At 39.6% G+C, this 20,088-nt stretch overlaps 1 protein-coding gene across 8 annotated transcripts in view; it reads left to right on the top strand.

The window, feature by feature from the left end:
* ZDBF2 (zinc finger DBF-type containing 2) overlaps positions 1 to 20,088 on the top strand; it is a 43,845-nt gene that overhangs the window by 12,111 nt on the left and 11,646 nt on the right. For 5 of the 8 annotated variants that reach the window (XM_051849217.2, XM_008259034.4, XM_008259033.4 and 2 more), the window contains 3 exons: positions 6,735 to 6,810; positions 7,941 to 8,031; positions 16,782 to 16,909. In XM_051849217.2, coding sequence (XP_051705177.1) covers positions 7,972 to 8,031; positions 16,782 to 16,909 — 188 coding nt within the window. In that variant the 5' untranslated portion in view covers positions 6,735 to 6,810; positions 7,941 to 7,971. The remainder of the gene's footprint in view (positions 1 to 6,734; positions 6,811 to 7,940; positions 8,032 to 16,781; positions 16,910 to 20,088) is intronic. The other 3 variants (XM_008259038.4, XM_051849218.2, XM_051849219.2) reach the window with 1 other exon arrangement.

Raw genomic sequence — 20,088 nt, 5'->3', positions numbered from 1 at the left:
CAGACTTAAATGTAAGACCTAAAACTGTAAAGCTATGAGAAGAAAACATAGGGAAAGCAGCTCAGAACATTGCTATAGGTAAATTTTTTGTTGTTGGATATGACTTCAGAACTCAGGCAGTGAAAACAAAACTTGGGGTGGGCATGTGGCCTGCTGGCTAATGTGCCCATGTCCCACACTGGAGCAACTGGGTTCAATTCTTTGTTTCAGATACTGATTCTAGCTTCCTGCTACTGCACACCCTGATTGACAGCAGTGATTATGCTCTGGTAATTCAGCTTCTGCCATCCACATAGGAGACCTGGTTCCTGGCTTTAGCCCAGCCCATCCCTCTGGGGAGTGAACCAGAGGATGGGAGTGCATGCTCTCTCTTTTGGCTTCCTCTCAGATAAATAAATATTAATTTTTTAAAAAACCAAAACTGACAAATGAGATTACATCAAACAAAAACTTTCTGCACAGTAAAGGAGACAACCAACTGTAGCAACCCTCAGAATAAGGGAAAATATTTGCAAACTGTTCATCTGACAAACGATAAATAAGGATAAATAAGGAACTCAACAACTCATCAGGAAAAAGCCAAGTAATTTGATTTTAAAATGGGCAAATGGGGGCCGGTGTTGTGGTACACTGGGTAAGCCACTGCCTGTGATGCTGGCATCCAGTATTGCAGCATTGGCTTGAGTCCCAGCTGCTCACATCTCATCCAGTGCTACCTGCCACCACTCATGTGGGAGATCCAGATGGATTTCGTAGCTCCTGGATTCGGCTTGGCCTAATTATTTGGGGAGTGAGCCAGCAGATGAAAGATCTCTTTCTCTGTTTCTCTCTTTCTGTCACTCTGCCTTTCAAATAAATAAATAAATAAATAGTTTTTTTTTTAATTGAGGAAATGACCGGAGTAGATATTTTCCAAAAGAGGATATCCAAAATAGTAACAAATATATGAAAACATGCTTAACTACAAATCATTAGGAAAGTACAAGTCAAAAACAGTATATCATCTCACCCTGGTTAGAATGACTGTTATCAAATAGGTAACAGTATCCACATGCAGAAGAATGATCTTAGACCCTTATCTCCTACCATGTACAAAAATCAACTCAAAAAGATTACAAGCTGAGATGTGAGACCTGAAACTTTGAAGCTATTAGAACAAAATATAGGGAAAATGATTTAGGACATTGGAATCAGCAAGCATTGTCTAGATCAGACTCCAAAAGCACAGGAAATAAAAGCTAAGATAGACAAATGGGATTTCATCAAACCAAAGAGCTTTACACAGCAAAGGGGAAACAGTAGAGTGAAGAGACAACCTATAGAATGGGAGAAAATATTTGCAAGCTGCACATCTGACAAGAGCTTAATATCTAGGATATGTAAGGAACTCAACTCAGTAACAGTTAATAGTACAATTAAAAATGGGCAGTAACCATGAGAGTTTCTCAGGCATGGAAAGCCAAGACACTGTGGCAAAAAAAAATGACCTAAATGAAAGATCTTTGTGAGTGAGATCCCAGCGGAAAGAATGGGCCATCAAAGAAGGAGGTACCTTTCTCTGAAGGGAAGAGAGAACTTCGATTTTGATTATGGCCTTGTCTAAATAAGTTCGGAGTTTGTGAACTCAAAAACCTTCCATAGCCTTGGCAGCTCATGACAAGAGCCTTGGGTGATTACTGACGTCATAAATAAGAGTGTCAGTTGTTAAATCAACAATGGGGCCGGTGCCACAGCTCACTAGTCTAATCCTGGCTAATCCTCCGCCTTGCGGCGCCAGCACACTGGGTTCTAGTCCCAGTCGGGGCGCCGGTTTCTGTCCTGGTTGCCCATCTTCCAGGCCAGCCCTCTGCTGTGGCCAGGGAGTGCAGTGGAGGATGGCCCAAGTCCTTGGGCCCTGCACCCCATGGGAGACCAGGATAAGTACCTGGCTCCTGCCATCGGATCAGCGCGGTGCGCCAGCTGCAGCGGCCATTGGAGGGTGAACCAACGGCAAAGGAAGACCTTTCTCTCTGTCTCTCTCACTGTCCACTCTGCCTGTCAAAAAATAAATAAATAAATAAATCAACAACGGGAGTCACTGTGCACTTATTCCCCACGTAGGATCTCTGTCCTTAATGTGTTGTACTATGAGAATTAACGATATAACTATACTCAAACAGTACTTTATACTTTGTGTGTCTGTGTGAGTGCAAACTGTTAAAATCTTTACTTAGTATATACTAAGTTGATCTTCTGTATATAAAGATAATTAAAAATGAATCTTAGTGAAGAATGGGATGAGAGAGGGAGTAGGAGATGGGATGGTTTGCAGATGGGAGGCAAGTTATGGGGGGGGGAAAACCGCTACAATCCCAAGGTTGTCATTTCAAAATTTATATTTATAAAATAAAAGTTTTAAAAAAAGTGAAAAAGAAGAAAGAAAAAAATGGGCAGTAGATCATGGACATTTCTCAAAGGAAGATATATAAATTGTCAACTGGTACAGAAAAAATGCTCCTTATCAGTAAGTAATCATCAGGGGAATGCAAATCAAAACCACAGTGAGATATCACCTCACTCCAGGAAGATTGACTTTTATCAAAAGACAAAAGATAAATGTTGGTGAAAATGTGGAGAAAAGAGAACCCATTTACACTGTTGGTGGAAATGCAAATTAGTACAGCCATTGTGGAAAATAATATGGAGGTTCCTCAAAAAAATAAAAATAGGACTATCATATGATCCAGCAATCCCACTCCTGGGTTTATGTCCAAGGGAAGTGAAATATTTCTGTTGAAGAGACATCTGCATACCCATGATTGTTGTAGCACTTTCCACAGCAGCCAAGAAATGGAAACAACCAAAGTGTCCATTCACTGATGAATGGATAAAGAACATGTAGTACATATACCTAGTGGAATACTATTCAGACATGCAAAGATGAAACATTGTTTGCAACAACGTGGATAGAAATGGAAGTCATCTTGTTATATGAAATAAACCAACCACAGAAAGACAAACTATCACATGACCTCCTCATATAATGGTGGCTACCAGAGGCTGGGGAGGGAAGTGGAGACAGAGATGGTTGATTGACGGATTCTAGGTTGTAGCTAGATAGGAGTATGAAATTCTGGGGTTCTGTTGCAAATAGGGTGACTATAGATAATGTACTGTCTACTTCTCTATTTTAAAAAAATGGAACACAGGGTTTTGGATGCTTTCACTGTAAAGAAACATGAAATGCCTGAAGTGATAAATAGATTTGCTGTGATTTGCTACCACGCAAGGTGTACATGTAATGAAACATCATATAGTACCACATAAATATCCACAATTTAAAAAAGTGGGGGTAATAACATAAAAAGGAAACAATAGCAAATGGCAGTGAGGGTGGGGAGAAAGGTTATAAACTGGTGGTGGGAATTTAAAATCAAACAGTTTTTATGGAAAATACTATGGAAGTTCCTCAAAAAACCCAACATAGAACTATCATGTGGCCTAGCAGTCCCGTTACTGAAAATATAAAGTTACTTCAAAAAGTTTGTGGGGAAGCTTGCATGGTGCTGCGGGTTAAGCTACCTCTTGTGACATTTTCATTCCCTAACGGAGCACTGGTTCTGTGTCCTGGCTGCTCCACTTCTGATCTAGTTCCCTGCTAATGGACCTGGGAAGGCAGTGAAACTCTGCCACCCATGTGGGAGACCCTGCTAGAGTTCCCCACCCCCAAGCATTGTGGCCATTTGGAGAGTGAACCAACGGGTGAAAGTTATCTCACTCTCTCTCTGTCTCTCTGTCTCTTTGTCTCTTCCAATCTGTCACTCTGCCTTTCAAATATATTTTAAAAATTTTGTGGAAAAAATGGAGTTAAAATTATGGGTTTATTTTGGTGCTTTTTCCCCCTGAATATGTAGAAAATGTGTATTATGAAAAAATTCTGTTTTGAACCAAAGTGAGCACACACTTTTAATTCAATTTTGCATGATTCTTCCGGGAGTTTCCTTGATTGTCTAAAAGAATTGAAATCAGCATGCTGAAGAGCCACTTGCACTCAGATGTTTATTATAGCATTGTTCAAAAGAGCTAATATATGGGCTCAACCTAGGTGTTCAATGACAGACAAGTGGGTAAAGAAAATGTGGTATACATACACAATAGAACATTATTCAGCTGTTAAAAAGACAATGGAGTTTCTTTTTTTAAGATGTTTTATTTATATGAAAGGTCGAGTTAGAGAGAGAGAGAGAGAAAGAGAGAGAGAGAGAATCTTCTGTCTGCTGGTTCACTCCCCAAATGGCTGCAACAGCCAGGGCTAGACCAGACCAAAGCCAGGAATCCCATCTGGGTCTCCCATGTGGGTGACAGGCCATGCACTTGGGCCATCCTCTGTTGCTTTTCCAGGCACATTAGCAGGGAGCTGGATCAGAAGTGGAGCATCCAGGACTTGAACTGTTGCCTACATGGGATGCCGGAGCCACTGGCAGTGACTTAAACCACTGCACCACGATGCTGGCCCCCAAAATGTAGTTCTGTCATTTACAGCAACATGGATGGAACTGAAGGACATTATGTTAAGTGAGATAAATTTGTCATGCACAGAAAAATAACACATGTTCTCACTTATATGGAAAGGCTAATAGAAGTAAAAAATAGAATCATGGTTACTAGGGCCTGTGAAATACATGGAGTGGCGGGATGAAGAGAGGATGGTTAGCAGGTGAGAGTTTGCCGTTGGGTAGGAGGGTGAGAGAGAGAGCTTTGATGTGCTGGTTCTCTCCCCAAATGTCTGCAACAGCTAGAGCTTGACCAAGCTGAAGCCACAAGCCTGAAACTCAATTTGGATTTACCACATGGGTGGCCCAGATCCAAATAACTGACCCATGATCTGCTACCTCCCAGGGCATGCATTGGCAGGAAACGATTGGAAGTAGCTGGTCCTTGAATCAGGCACTCCTATATGGGATGCAGGCATCCAGAGCAGTGTCCTTTTTTTTTTTTTTTTTTAAGATTTATTTATTTATTTGAAAGTCAGAATTAGAGAGAGAGAGAGAGAGAGAGAGAGATCTTCTGTCTGCTGGTTCACTTCCCAGATGGCCAGAGCTGTGCTGGTCTGAAGCCAGGAGCCAGGAGTTTCTTCTGGGTCTCCCACATGGGTGCAAGGGGCCAAGGACTTGGGCCATTTTCTGCTGCTTTCCCAGACCATAGCAGAGAGCTGGATTGGAAGTAGAGCAGCCAGGACTTGAACCGGCACTCATATGGGAATGCCGGCACTGCAGGCGGTGGATTTACCCACTATGCTACAGCGCTGGCACCCAAAGCAGTGTCTTAATGGCTGTGCCAAACAGCTGCCCCAGAAATAACATAGTATTCTAGGAGGTACAGTAGGACAACCATGATTGACAGCAATTATTTGAATATTTCTAAACAACTAGGAGAGAGGATTTTGAATGTTGCTGATAAAAACAAATGAAAAATATATGAGAAATAGCAGTTACCCCGATTTGGTCATTACATATTATGTACATTTACTGAAATGTCACACTATACCCCATAAATATATACATTTATTATGTGTCAATTAAAAGTATGCATAATATGGGGCATCCACTTGGCACAGTGGATAAGTTGCTGTTTGGGGTGCCTACATCATATGTTGGAGTGCTTGGTATAAGTCCCAGTCCTGCTCCCTATTCAAGCTTCTTGCTAATGTGTATCCTGGGAGGCAGCAGGTAATGGCTCAAGTTCTTGAGACCTTGTCAACTCCATGAATTCCAGATTCCTGGCTTTGGTCTGGCCTAGTAAGCATTGTTGTGGGCATTTGGAAAATGAAATCAGTGGAGGAAGCTCTCTTTCTGTGTTTCTCTGTTTTGCTGATTTTCAAACAACCAAAAATATTTATGTGCCTGGGCCTCCCTCAACCCACCCAAGGGTATTTTGATTGATTGGTAAATTTTGGCTGGGGTTCTGGTGTGTGAGTTTTTTAAAATGACAGCAAACATTTCTGACTCACTGACTCGTCATTGTGGCACTAGAGATAGTGGAATGGCTGGTGAAAATGAGACAGGGATAAATGGCCATAAGGGCTAAAATTTAAAAGACATTTGAAGTATTTAGTTTTGTGTGTGTACGATCAGACTCATACTTTAATTTTGACTTCGTTTTATTTTTTTTAAAGATTTATTTATTTATTTGAAAGGCAGAGATACAGAGCGAGAAGGGGAGAGAAAGAGAGAGAGAGACTGAGCTTCCACATGCTGGATTACTTCCTAAACGGCCCAAACAGCTGGGGCTGGGCCACACTGAAGCCAGGAGCCGGGAGCTTCTTTTGGGTCTCCCACATGGGTACAGAGTCCCAAAAACTTGGGCCATCTTTCTGTTTTTCCCAGGTACAGTAGTTGGGAGCTGGATTAGAAGTGGAGCAGCTGGGACTCAAACCAATACCCATGTGGGCTGCTGGCTCTGCAGGCAGAGGCTTAACCTCTGTGCCACGGTGCTGGCTCTCATTTTGGCTTTCATTTGTTGACTGTTTTAATTACATTTTCAGTGAGTCACTAAAATGTTTGATATGTTATGACTTTCAAATTTAGGTTAAAGCTCAAGGGTTCTCTTAGTTTAAACATTACCTTATCTACATGTTCAACTTAAACTAAGAAGCTTTGTTTTGTTTTGTTGCTTTAGGTTAATAGAGGAAGTAAATTAATGGAAAAAAGACACAATTTTTAAATAAGTAATTTCTTATGTGCTCTTTGTTTCAGAAGTTGCTTCAGTTGATTTATTTTCCCCATAAATGTGAAGTCAGAAAATCAAAGATCCTGAATAAAAAGTTAATAGGTGAGTAAACACTATGATGGCATTTTGAGTTAATGAAGCTTTTATAGTCTCATCTAATTGGTCTTAAGGCTATAGTTTCATTCGTGAGTTTAACTTTTTTCATTGCAGAATAATCTTTTTATTCAGAAGTACTTATAAGCACATCATAGATTCTGTTAAAAATGTTGTAACATAAGAATGTTTAATTTGAATAAAAATTGGACAAAATTATTTGTAATTTCTATTTTCAGTTTAAAAAACCCCGCATTCTTTACTTAAAATAACCATAACTGTACATACATTGTGTCAGCTCATAAATTGATGGTGCATCCAAATACCTAGGGAACTTAAAAAATTCTGAATCCTGGGCTCTAGCTCAGCTCTACTAACTCAGATTTTTGGGAAGTGATTTTGGTATTCAGCCTGTTTTGGAAACTGGTGTTGTACATAATGTTGAGGCACTTTTGTTTTAGGGGAGTGGAGCCTAGGTAACTATTTGTAGGAATCTCAAAGCTCCAGTAAGAAATAATTTCTCATATTTGTTTGCATTATATACTTCTCAAGAGGAAAATGGCTTGTGTTTCAGAATCTAAATTAGTTGTTTTGATTTTTAGCAAATTTTTTTTAAAATCTGCCTCTCTGTGAGTTAATCAGAACATGCCATGTGGTATCTTTACTCTCCTGACAGAGAATTAGTCGTTATTATAAATGACATGGAGAGTTCAAATAATCTGGGGTTTTATATAGAAACATGGTGGTAAAATTAATTAATAGACTCCATTGGAGTATGGTAAATATACTATAGTAATATTTTAGAAGTAGTAATTTGTACAAATTGAGTATTATTTGTTACTGAATCAATTCCTAATTCTTAATTATGAGTTGTGAGAAAATCGATAAGAAATTTAAGCATCTGGCCTTCAGTTTTTGGCAACGAACTGCTCTTTCGGAAGCTGAGTCATTTCATCTCTATTTGGGATTTGCTGATCGACTCAGTAGCTCATGGCTATTTTATGGTTTCCTAATTAGTTTAGAAATAAGAGTGAGTAGGACTCAGGAGTACATTTTTGCTTTCCAATATTTATCAAAGCCATCTTTCTCACGTCCATAAGGAATCCTTGTCATTTTGGCCATTTTTCTTCTTTTGGCAGTTTGAGTATTCACGGACTTTGACTATTCAAGATGCAGCGGAAGCAAGGCTATTGCAGCTACTGCCGAGTGCAGTACACTAACCTGGAACAGGTGAGCACTTCCTCTTGCGTGATAATGCCGCAAAGGACCTTAACCGTGCCTCTCTGTTCTTTGACATTTTATTGAATCCATTTATTGAACAGATATTTCGGTATATTAGTTGGCAGAGGCTATTTAAGATTCTAGGGATGTGAACATGAACAAAACCATGTTTCTTTTTCCTTTTATTTTTTGACAGGCAGAGTTAGACAGAGAGAGAGAGACAGACAGAGAGAAAGGTCTTCCTTTTCCATTGATTTACCCCCCAAATGGCCGCTACGGCCAGCGCGCTGCACCAATCCGAAGCCAGGAGCTTTGGATTATTATTATGATTATTGTTATGTTCACAAAGTGATACAGCTATTACCACTGTCTAATTTCAGAACATTTCCATCTCCTTAAAAGGGAATCTTGATCCCGTTAAGCATGAAGTCTCCCTATTCCTTTCTATCCCAGACGCTGGCCACCATGAATCTACTTTCTGACTCTGTAGACCCTGAATATTTCACATAAATGGAATCATATCCTATTTGACTGTGTCTGGCTTCTTTGATTTAGTATAATATTGTCAAGGTTCATCCATGTTTCAGCATGTATTACCATTGTCTTCCTTTTTATGGATGAATAATATTTCATTGAATGATATACCACATTTTGCTTATTCATTCAACAGTTGATGGGGGTTTGGGTTGTTTTTACATTTTTGCTGTTATGAAAAATTCCTCTATGGACATTTGTGTGTAAGTTATCTTGTGGACATGTGTTTTCAGTTCTGTTGAGTTTATATGTTGGAGTGGAATTAGTGTCAGTATTGCTCTGTGTTTAATTCTTCTGAGGAGCTGCCTCACTGTTTTTCAAAGTAACTATTATTTTATGTTTCCAACAGCACTGTGTGAGGATTCCCATTTCTCTGCATCCTTTCCAGAACTTCCTATTATCTAATGAGTTATTGTTTAGCAGCTATGACGTAGCATCTCATTGTAGCTTTGATTTGTAGTTCCTGAATTATTAATGGCATTATCTTTCCATGTGCTTATTGGCCATGTGTATATCTCCTTTAGAGGAATACCTGTACAGATCTTTGCCCATTTTTAAACTGAGTTTCTTCTTTTTATTGTTGAATTGTAAGTATTTATATATTCTGAATACTATACCTTTATCAAAGATATGATTTGCAAATACTTTCTTCCCTTCAATGGGTAGTCTTTCCACTTTATTGATAGTATGTTTTGATGTACAAAAGTTTTAAATTTTGCTATAAGTATACATATATGTTTATATATGTGTGTATATGTACATATATATGTTTTTTTCCTTTTGTTGCTTGTGTTGGTGTCAGAAGGGTCTGCTAATCCAAGGATGTGAAGATTTATGTCTGTGTTTTCCTATAAGAGTTTTATAGTTGCTTTTACATTTATGTCTTTGATCCATTTCGTGTTAGTTTTTGTAAATGGTATGGGATAGGGGTCCAGTTTTATTTTTTGCATGTGATATTCAGTAGTCCAGCACCAATTTTTTTTTTTTAAATTCATCTATGGACATTTGTGTGTAAGTTATCTTGTGGACATGTGTTTTCAGTTCTGTTGAGTTTATATGTTGGAGTGGAATTAGTGTCAATATTGCTTTGTGTTTAATTCTTCTGAGGAGCTGTCCTTTCTTCTTGAATTGTCTTGACATTCCTATTGAAAATTAATTGACCATAAATGTAAGAGTTTATTTCTCTACTTTCAATTCTATTCATCTATACATCTGTCTTAATGCCAGTTTTGAGTCTGTAGATTTATACTAAGTTTTCAACTTAGGAAGTTTGAGTTCTTCAGCTTTGTTTCTCTTTTTCAAGACTGTTTTGGCTATTCTGGATCCCTTGTGTTTTCAGATGAATTTTAGTATAATCTTATCAATTGCTGCAGAAGGGAAGCTGTGATGAATCTGTAGACAAATTTGGAGAATATATACCTTACTAACAGATCTTCCTATTCATTAACAGGGAATATATATTTCCATTTATGTAGAACTCAATTCTTTAAAATCTTCCAACAGTATTTTATAGTTTTCAATATATAAGTCTTAGACATTTTTTGTAAAATTTATTCCTAAATATTTTACTCTTTTTGGTACTATTGTAAATGGATTGTTTTCTTAAATTCATCTTTGATTGTTTGTTGCTAGTGTACAATAGATTTTTAAAATATCGGTCCCATATCATTTTGCTGAACTTGTTTATTAGCTCTAATAGTTTCTTTGTAGATTCCTTAAGATTTTTGTATACCTAAGATCATGTCATATTCAAACAGTTTTACTTTTACATTCTGGATACCTTTATTTCTTTTTCTTTCCTAATCACCTTTGCTACAACTTCTAGTGTCATCAGTGATGAGAATACAAGTAGTAAGAATAGACATCTTTGTCTTATTCTTGAATTTAGGGAGAAAACTTTCTTTTACTAATAACTATATTGGTTGTGAATTTTCAACACATGACATTATAGGGTTGAAGAAGTAACTTTCTATTCTTAGTTTCTTGAGTGTTTAGTTACAAAAGGATACAGGCTTTTTGTCAAATGCCTTTCTCTATTAGATACTTATGTGTTCTTTTCCTTGTCTATTAATGCTAGTATATTGCTGTATTGGTTAGCTCAGGTTGCCATAATAAAAGACCATGGACTAGGCTTAATCAGTAGAAACTTACTTGTCATAATTCTGAAGGCACTATGAAGTTGGAGCTCAAGATGCCAACTGGTTCAGTACCTGATGAAGGCCCTCTTTCTGGCTTGTGGATGATTACCTCCTCATTATGTCCTCACTTGATGGAGGGAGGGAAATCTCATCCTTTTTCTTGTAAGGCCACCAATCCTAACAGGACTTTTATGACTTCCATTAATCTTTTACCTTTTAACATTTATTCATTTATTTGAGAGACATAGGAAGGGAGAGAGAGAGTGAGAGAGAGAGAGAGAAACTACCATCTATTGGTTTACCCCTTAAATGGCTGTAGCAGCTGGGGCCAAAGTCAGTATCCAGGATTGCAGTCCAGGTCTCCACCTGGGTGACAGGGCCGTCACCACTGTCTCCTAGTGTATGCATTAGCAGGAAGCTGAAGTCAGGAGCCAGAGCCGGAGCTGAATATCAAACCAAGGCATTTGATATGGGAGATGAGCATATTAACCAACATCTTCCTGTTAAGCTAAATGCCCACCCCAGGGGCTGGTGTTCTGGTGTAATAATGCTGGCATCCCATATGGGTACCAGTTCCTGTTCTGGCTGCCCCGCTTGCAATCCAGCTCCCTGCTCTTGGCCTAGGAAAAGCATCAGAAGATAGCCCATGTGTTTGGGCCTTGTTTCAGCCTAGTCCAGTGCTGTCCGTTGAAGTCACCTGGGAAATGAACCAGTGGATGGAAGACCTCTCTTTCTGTCTCTCCCTCTCTCTTTCTTTTTTTTTTTTTTCTGTAAGATTTGATTTATTTATTTGAGAGTTAGAGTTACAGACAGAGAGAGGGAGAGACAGAGAGAAAGGCCTTCCATCTGCTGGTTCACTCTCCAGTTGGCTGCAACGGCTGGAGCTGGGCCAATCTGAAGCCAGAAGCTAGGAGACAGGAGCCTCCTCTGGGTCTCCCGCACAGATGAAGGGGCCCACATGTTTGGCCATCTTCTACTGCTTTTCCAGGCTGTAGTAGAGAGCTGGATTGGAAGAGGAGCAGTCAGGACTAGAACCGGCTCCTATATGGGATGCCAGCGCTGCAGGTGGAGGCTTAACCCACTATGCCACAGCGCCGGTCCTGTCTAACTCTTCAAATAAATTAATATTCTTTGAAAATGCCCACCCCAGCTTCATGTAATCTTAATTGCCTCCTAAAGCCCTATCTCCATGTATAGTCACATTAGGGGTTAGAACCTCAACATATGAATTTTGAGGGTATACAGTTTCAGTCTATAGCAATTACATTGAATTTTTGGATGTTAAACTAATATTGCACTCCTGGGATAAGTCTCATTTGGTCATGGTGCATAATCCTTTTATATGGTGTGGATTCAGTTTGCTAATATTTTTATTCAGTTTATTTTTGCCTGAAATTCTTAAGGAATATTGGTTTCTTGTTTTATTTTCTTGTCTGGTTTTGGTATCAGGGTAATTTCAACTTCATAGAATGGATTATGAGGGATGTAAATGGAGTTAATTTCTAAAGACCTTGCATTATTTATGAAAAAGTTGAAAATAACAAGTAATTTTATTTTATTTTTAAAGATTATTTATTTGGGAGAGAAAGAGAAAGAAAGTGTCTTCCATATACTGGTTCTCACTCCCTCAGTGGCTGCAACATTAATAAGTAATTTTAGACATTGATAGGTCAGAAAATCTTGATGTAATCTGTTACCTCTAAAGAATATGAAAAAAATTCTGTAACTACCAAGCTGATTAAAAAGGAAATATGGTATACTAAAACAGAGTTCATAGGGCAAGAAAGAAGAAAAAAATGGGATATTATATAGGAAATAATAATAAAAGCAGATTTAAGAAGAAAAATATTTTTTAAAAAAGATTTTATTTATTTGAAATAGAGAAAGGAGAGGCAGAGAGAGAGAGAGAGAGGTCTTCCATCCGCTGGTTTACTCCCCAATTGGCCGTAACGGCCGGAGCTGCGCTGATCCGAAGCAGGAGCCAGGAGCTTCTTCCAGGTCTCCCAAGTGGGTGCAGGGGCCCAAGGACTAGGGCCATCTTCTACTGCTTTCCCAGGCCATAACAGAGAGCTGGATCGGAAGAGGAGCAGCCGGGACTCGAACCGGCGCCTATATGGGATGCTGGCACTTCAGGCCAGGGTGTTAACCCACTGTGCCACAGTGCTGGCCCTAGATAAAAAAGATTTAAATCTAAGATCAGTGGACATGGGCTTAATGCTTGAATTAAATGTATATTCAATATTTTATCATAGGGACTGGTGCCCTGGCTCATTTGGTTAATCCTCCGCCTGCGGCACCGACATCCCATATGAGCACCGGGTTCTAGTCCCAGTTGCTCCTCTTCCAGTCCAGCTCTCTGCTGTGGCCCGGGAGGGCAGTGGAGGATGGCCCAAGTGCTTGGGCCTCTGTACCCGCTTGGGAGACCAGGAAGAAGCACCTGGCCCCTGGCTTCGGATTGGCGCAGCGCCATTTGGGGAGTGAACCAATGGAAGGAAGACCTTTCTCTCTGTCTCTCTCTCTCACTGTCTATAACTCTACCCTGTCAAATAAAAAAATATATATATTTTATCAGAGGTTCCTAGCCAAGGGAAATAAGGAAAGAAAAAAGAAATGAAAGTTATAAAATTGGATCAGAAGAAATAAAGCTGCTGTTTTTCGTGTACATGATTGTGGATATAGACAATCCAAAAGATATCTAGACAGACTACTGTAATTAATCAGTGAGTTAACAGAGTTGTTGTACCAACATGAAAAGGGACTTGTATATTTATATGTAAATGCCATGCAGAAAATGCGATTTAAAATTTATTTTTATTTATTTTAAAAAGATTTATTGATTTGAAAGTCAGAATTATAGAGAGAGAGGGAGAGAGAGAGAGAGATCTTCCATCTGCTGACCAAACCCAGGAGCCAAGAGCTTCACCTAGGTCTCTCACGTGGATGGCAGGATCCCAAATACTTGGACCATCCTCTGCTGCTTTTTCCAGGCCATTGGCCATGAGCTGGATCAGAAATGGAGTAGCTGAGACATGACTTGGGGCCCATATGTAATGCTGGTCTCTGAGGTGGCAATCTGGCCTCAAAAATATTTCTTGTACAGTTGTACAATAATATTTTAAGCTATGTGTTTTTATAAGAGTCAAAAACTTTTTAAATAAAAAATGTATAAACTAAGAAAATTAAAATAAGCTGAGGTTAATTTATTATTGAAAGAAATAAAAATAAATAAATTTAGGGGCTGACAGTGTGGTGCAGCAGGTGAAGCCACCAGGAATGTGTGGTTTGAATCCTGGCTGCTCCACACTTTCCATCCAGCTTCCTGCTAACTCATGGAGGAGGCAATGGAGCACGGCCCAATTCCTGTTCCCACGTATGAGACCTAAATGGAGTTCCTGACTCTTGGCTTTGGTGCAGCCTAGCCCTGGCTGTTCCTGGCATTTGGGGAGGCAACCAGCAGATGGAGGATATCTCCGTCTCTGACTGTCACTCTGTTTTTCAAATAAATAAATAAATCTTTAAAGAAATAATGAATACATAAATAAATGTAGTGCAGCCTAGTCGTACTGCATTTACCAAGTCCACAGTGGTAGGGTTGGCGCTGTGGTGTAGTGGGTAAAGTTGCCACCTGCAGTGCTGGCATCCCATATGGATGCAAGTTTGAGACCTAGCTACTCCACTTCCACTGCAGCTCTGTGCCATAGCCTGGGAAAGCAGTAGATAATGGCCCAAGTGCTTGGACCCCTGCATCCACGTGGGAGATCGGGAAGAAGCTCCTGGCTCCTGGCTTTGGATTGGCATAGCTCCTGCCGTTGCGGCCATCTTGGGAGTGAACCATCGGATGGAAGACCTCTCTCTCTCTCTGCCTCCCATTCTCTCTGACTTTCAAATAAATAAATAAATAAATAAATGTTTAAAAATAAATAATAAATAAATAAAATTTAAAAAGTATATGGACCAGTTAAATTAAAAACAAAACAAAAACAAAGTCCACAATGGTGTGCAGTAGTGTCCTAGGCCTTCACATTCTCTCCCCTCTCACTGATTCTCTCAGAGCACCTTCCAGTCTTTCAGGTCTGTTCATGTCCTATACAGATGTACCACTTGAACTCTTTTACACCATATCTTTACGGTCTGTTTTTGATACTTAGTCATGTTGACATCACAAATGCCATTGTATCGGATTTGCCTATAGTATTCAACAGAGTAGCATGCTGTACAGGTCTGCAGCCTGGGAGCAATGGGTTATACAGTGTATTGTAGGTATCTAGTGGTTGGCTGTCCTGTCTAGATTTGTATAATGACATTTGCACAAACATGGAATAGGATGAAGGCAACCAGTAGCATTTCTCAGAATGTTTCCCCAACGTTAAGCAACACATGACTGTTTTGGACTTTTTTGTAATAATAACACTTAACTTAAAACATACATTGTATAGCTGTACAAAAACATTTTCTTTCTTTATATCCTTATTCTGTTGTGTTTTCCTATATATGTATACCTATGATAGGGTTTCATTTATAAATTAGGTACAGTAAGAGATGTCAAGATAGAACAATTTTAACAATAAGTTGTAATAAAAGATATGTGAATATGATTTCTCTTTTTCTCCCAGAATATCTTGTACTGCATTAACTCTTAAAGGAAGCACCTTATAACTTCCCTTGGGCATATCTGAATTATCAGCATCATTACTCTTGTGCTTTAGGGCTATTATTTAGTAAAATAAGTGTTTCTTGAATGCAAACACTGAGATCCTGTAATAGTTGATCTGATACCAAAGACAGTTACTAAGTGACTGGTAGGTGGGTAGCATATATGGTGTGGATATGCTCAACAAATGGATGAATTAGATCGTGAGTGAGATGGAATGGGATTTTTTTTAACTTTTATTTGATAAATATAAATTTCCAAAGTACAGCTTTTGGATTACAGTGCCCCCCCCCCCCCCATAACTTCTCTCCCACCTGCAACCCTCCCATCTCCTGCTCCCTCTCCGGAATGGGATGTTGTGAATTTTCATCATGCTACCCAGAATACCATGCAATTTAAATTGAAAGAGTAGGAAGGACACAGAGACTGAGAGAGAAACAGAGATCTTTGATCTGCTGGTTCACTCCCAATATGCTCACAACAACCAGGGCTAGGCTAGGCTAGGCTGAAGCTAGTAGTCAGGAACTGCATTCAGGTCTTCCACATGAGTGACAGGGACATAAATACTTGGGCCATCATCCGTGATTTTCTAGGTGCATTAGCAGGAAATGGGATTGGAACCATGGAGTATCTGGGATAAGAACACAGGCACTTTTACCTGGGATGTGGGCAATTTTTTTTTTAAGATTTATTTATTTATTTGAAAGGCAGAGTTACAGAGAGGCAGGGACAGAGAAAGAGACAGAGGTCTTCTCTCCACTGGTTCACTCCCCAAATGACCACAATGGTTGGAGCTGAGCTGATCTGAAGCCAGGAGCCTCCTGAGGGTCTCCCACTTAGGTGCAGGGGCCCAAGGACTTGGGCCGTCTTCCACCACTGTCCCAGGCCGTTAGCAGAGAGCTGGACTGGAAGAGGAGCAGCCAGGGCTTGAACCAGACCCCACATGGGATACCGGCACTGCAGGTAGAGGCCTTACCTGATACATCACAGTGCTGGCCCCAGTGTGGGCATCTTAAGCAGTGGCTTAACCCACCATGCCACAGCACTTACTGTGTGTTATTTTAGTTAGATGTATTATATTGTAGGGCATAATTTAAGGATTTTATTGTTAAACACCTAAGGAGTTTCCAGTTCTTTGTTATCATGCTCTGATAGGCATTGTGTTTTGTGAAAATTATCCACATTTAAAATAATTTCCTTAGGATCTGTTTAGAGAACTGCAATGACTACATCTAAGGGAGAGATACTTTCATGATATTTATTTATTTATTTTACTTTTTTTTTATCATGGTTTTTAGATGCATGTTTTGGAGTTGCTTTGTAGAGAAGGTATCAACGTATATTTCTACTGGGAGTATATGAATCCACTTCGTGAAACTGTCACTCCTACTGAGTATTACCAATTTAAAAACTTTCCATTTCCTTTTTATTCATAGCATTTGTTCAGTGCTCAGCACAGAAGCTTGACCAGACAGAGCAGACGTCAGATGTGTACCAGTAGTTTGATGGAACGCTTCTTGCAGGATGTACTGCGGCACCACCCGTATAACTATCAAGAAAACAGGTAAAGTAGCTGAGTGGAATAATATTACTCGGTAATTACATGCTACAGTAGAAGCTGAAGTGTTGAAGTTCCAATGCTTTTTGAAGTGAATCTTTGAATCAAGAAATACAAAATGACATTTTAGGTAGTAATTTCCCTTTTTTTTTTTTTTTTTTTTTTTTTTTGACAGGCTGAGTGGACAGTGAGAGAGAGAGACAGAGAGAAAGGTCTTCCTTTTGCCGTTGGTTCACCCTCCAATGGCCACCGCGGCCAGTGCGCTGTGGCCGGCGCACTGCACTGATCCGATGGCAGGAGCCAGGTACTTCTCCTGGTCTCCCATGGGGTGCAGGGCCCAAGCACCTGGGCCATCCTCCACTGCACTCCCTGGCCAAAGCAGAGAGCTGGCCTGGAAGAGGGGCAACCGGGACAGAATCTGGCGCCCCGTCCGGGACTAGAACCCGGTGTGCTGGCGCCGCAAGGCGGAGGATTAGCCTGTTGAGCCGCGGCGCCGGCAGTAATTTCCCTTTACAATTTTAAGTTTTCTAGTCTTAGTCCAACAGATAATTATGTGTCAATGAGGTGTTTTATAAGTATGTCATAGCAGAGGAAAAAAGGTGAGAGCAAAATGTTTTCAAAAGATTAGTAACAGAAAAGCTAGTGACAAGAGCAGAGTGAACAAAAGTAAAAAATAAGTTACTTTACTGGATCTGTTTGCTAAAAGTGTCAAGTAGAATTGACTATAATCTGTCAATATCTTTATACCTTTTGCTTGTATAAATTTATTTTAGTTATTTAAATAGTAAATATTTGGATAATATTTAAGAATTGATATCCCATATTTTTAGAAAATGAGATTAAGTACTACAGTGTGTTTGCCACTCTGGCCATACAGGATAGGTAAAATCATTAGCACCTCTGTGCTGTGTTAGCCAGGAGGCACACCAGTAGTCAAAGAGGGATAAGCTTCTAACCTAGAATTTAGAAATGGTGAAAGTGTTGTAATGGAGAAGTTAGAGGCAAAAAATAAGGTTTCTTATCTGGTGGAAAAATAGAATTAGCCTATCATGGAGTCAGTATTAGTTGTCAGTTTATAACTCTCAATATGCAGTGCTTTCAAAAACTATGTTTGTCCAGTGCAGCGATATCTGTGGTATGCGTTCCTAGAATTTGAACTCTGGGTCAGTTTCTAAACCTTTAAAAATAGATTTTATAGGCCAGCGCGCGGCTCAGTAGGTTAATCCTCCGCCTGCGGCGCCGGCACCCCAGGTTCTAGTCCCAGGTGGGGCGCCGGATTCTGTCCCGGTTGCAGCGCCGGATTCTGTCCCGGTTGCCCCTCTTCCAGTCCAGCCCTCTGCTGTGGCCCAGGAAGGCAGTGGAGGATGGCTCAAGTCCTTAGGCCCTGCACCCGCATGGGAGACCAGGAGAAGCACCTGGCTCCTGGCTTCAGATCAGTGTGGTGCGCCGGCCGTGGCGGCCATTGGAGGGTGAACCAACAGTAAAGGAAGACCTTTTCCTCTGTCTCTCTCTCTCTCTCACTGTCCACTCTGCCTGTCAAAAAAAAAAAAAAAAAGTTTTTATATTTTTTTACTTTTCATTTGGAAAAAAATTCAGGCTTATGAAAACATTGCAAAACTGGTATAAGAAATTCTTGTGTTACCTTTACCTGGCTTCCCTGAATATTGAATCTAAAATAACTACCCTACAGTGGTCAACAACAGTAAAAGGCGCTGATAGCATACTACTCAAGAATCTGTAAACCTTATGGGACCTCGTCAGTTGTCCTCATAATGTCCTTTGTCCAGAACAGATCCAATGTAGGATCACACATTGTATCTAGTTGTCTTATCTTTTTATTCTCCTTAATCTTGAACAGTTCCTCAGTCTTCCTTTGCTTATAAGACTTTTTTAAAGAGTTCTGGGCAGTTATTGTATGGGATGTCCCTAAATTTAGACCTGCTTGTTGTTTTCTCATGGTTTAACTTAGATTATGTATCTTGAGAAAATCTCAGAGTTGATGTTGTGACCTTCTCAGTGTATGAATCAACAGACAGATATTTTGCCATAACCCATTGCTGATGGTTTTAACTTGAGTCGCTTGATTAAGGTGGTATCTAGCAAGTTACTCCACTCCGAAGTTACTGTTTTTCTAGGTGTAGTTAATGAGAATCTTGTGGGGAAGAATTTTGAGACTGTAAATATCACCCACTTACTTTAAGCATCTCTTGATTCTTCCCTGAAATAGTTATTATACTATTCATCACAGTTTTACCATGAAAAAAAGCTTTACATCAGGGATGGGGAACATCTGGCCTGCGGGTTGTAGAAGACCCATGAAATCATTTGGTCTGGCCCTGCGGACAAAACTTGAAATTCAGTTAATCTGTAGCAAGTTATAAGTCTTAAACATAAACTCATGCAAATGTAGGTGCAAATGAAAGCATTGAGATGGCAGTTCCCAACTGTTTAGGACTTTTATCAGCTTGTTTGGTTTTATGACTCTGCTTTCTCTCCTTGTCTTTCTTTCCTTTGTTTTCTTAGACAACCATTACAAAATTTATTTTGTTTTGAGAATCGTGTTATAGTCCTCAAGACAAATGAAAATAGTCTAGGATTCTGGAAAACCTAGAGTAAAGTGATTATTGCATGGCATTTTCATTGATTAGAATTCTGTCATATGAGAATGTATGGATTTTTACCCCCATCATTATACTATTATTGATGCTAGAATTAATTTTTCTATTTTCCAAATTCAAATTAAGTTAATACATTTATATGGGGAATAAAATTAATACTTATGATACATTAGAAGAAGAGTTGCATGTTACTGACACTTCATATATATATCACATATATACATACACATGTTCTTTTAGACAAATGAGGCTTTTTTCAAATCCAAAATATTTAAGAAAGGTTTCTTAAATCATTTTTCAAAGAATAACCTTTTTTTAAAAAATTTATTTAATATTTGAAAGTCAGAGTTACACAGAGAGAGGAGAGGCAGAGAGAGAGAGAGAGAGAGAGAGAGGTCGTCTATCCAGTGGTTCAGTCCTCAGTTGGCCGCAATGGCTGGAGCTGTGCTGATCTGAAGCCAGGAGCCAGGAGCTTCTTCTAGATCTCCCATGTGGATGCAGGGGCCCAAGGACTTGGACCATCTTCTACTGCTTTCCCAGGCCATAGCAGGGAGCTGGATGGGAAGT

Source organism: Oryctolagus cuniculus, chromosome 3, assembly GCF_964237555.1.
Source record: "Oryctolagus cuniculus chromosome 3, mOryCun1.1, whole genome shotgun sequence".
Classification (NCBI taxonomy): Eukaryota; Metazoa; Chordata; class Mammalia; order Lagomorpha; family Leporidae; genus Oryctolagus; species Oryctolagus cuniculus.
The sequence above is the reverse complement of the archived record's forward strand: the minus strand, read 5'-3'. Positions and strand labels throughout refer to the sequence as shown.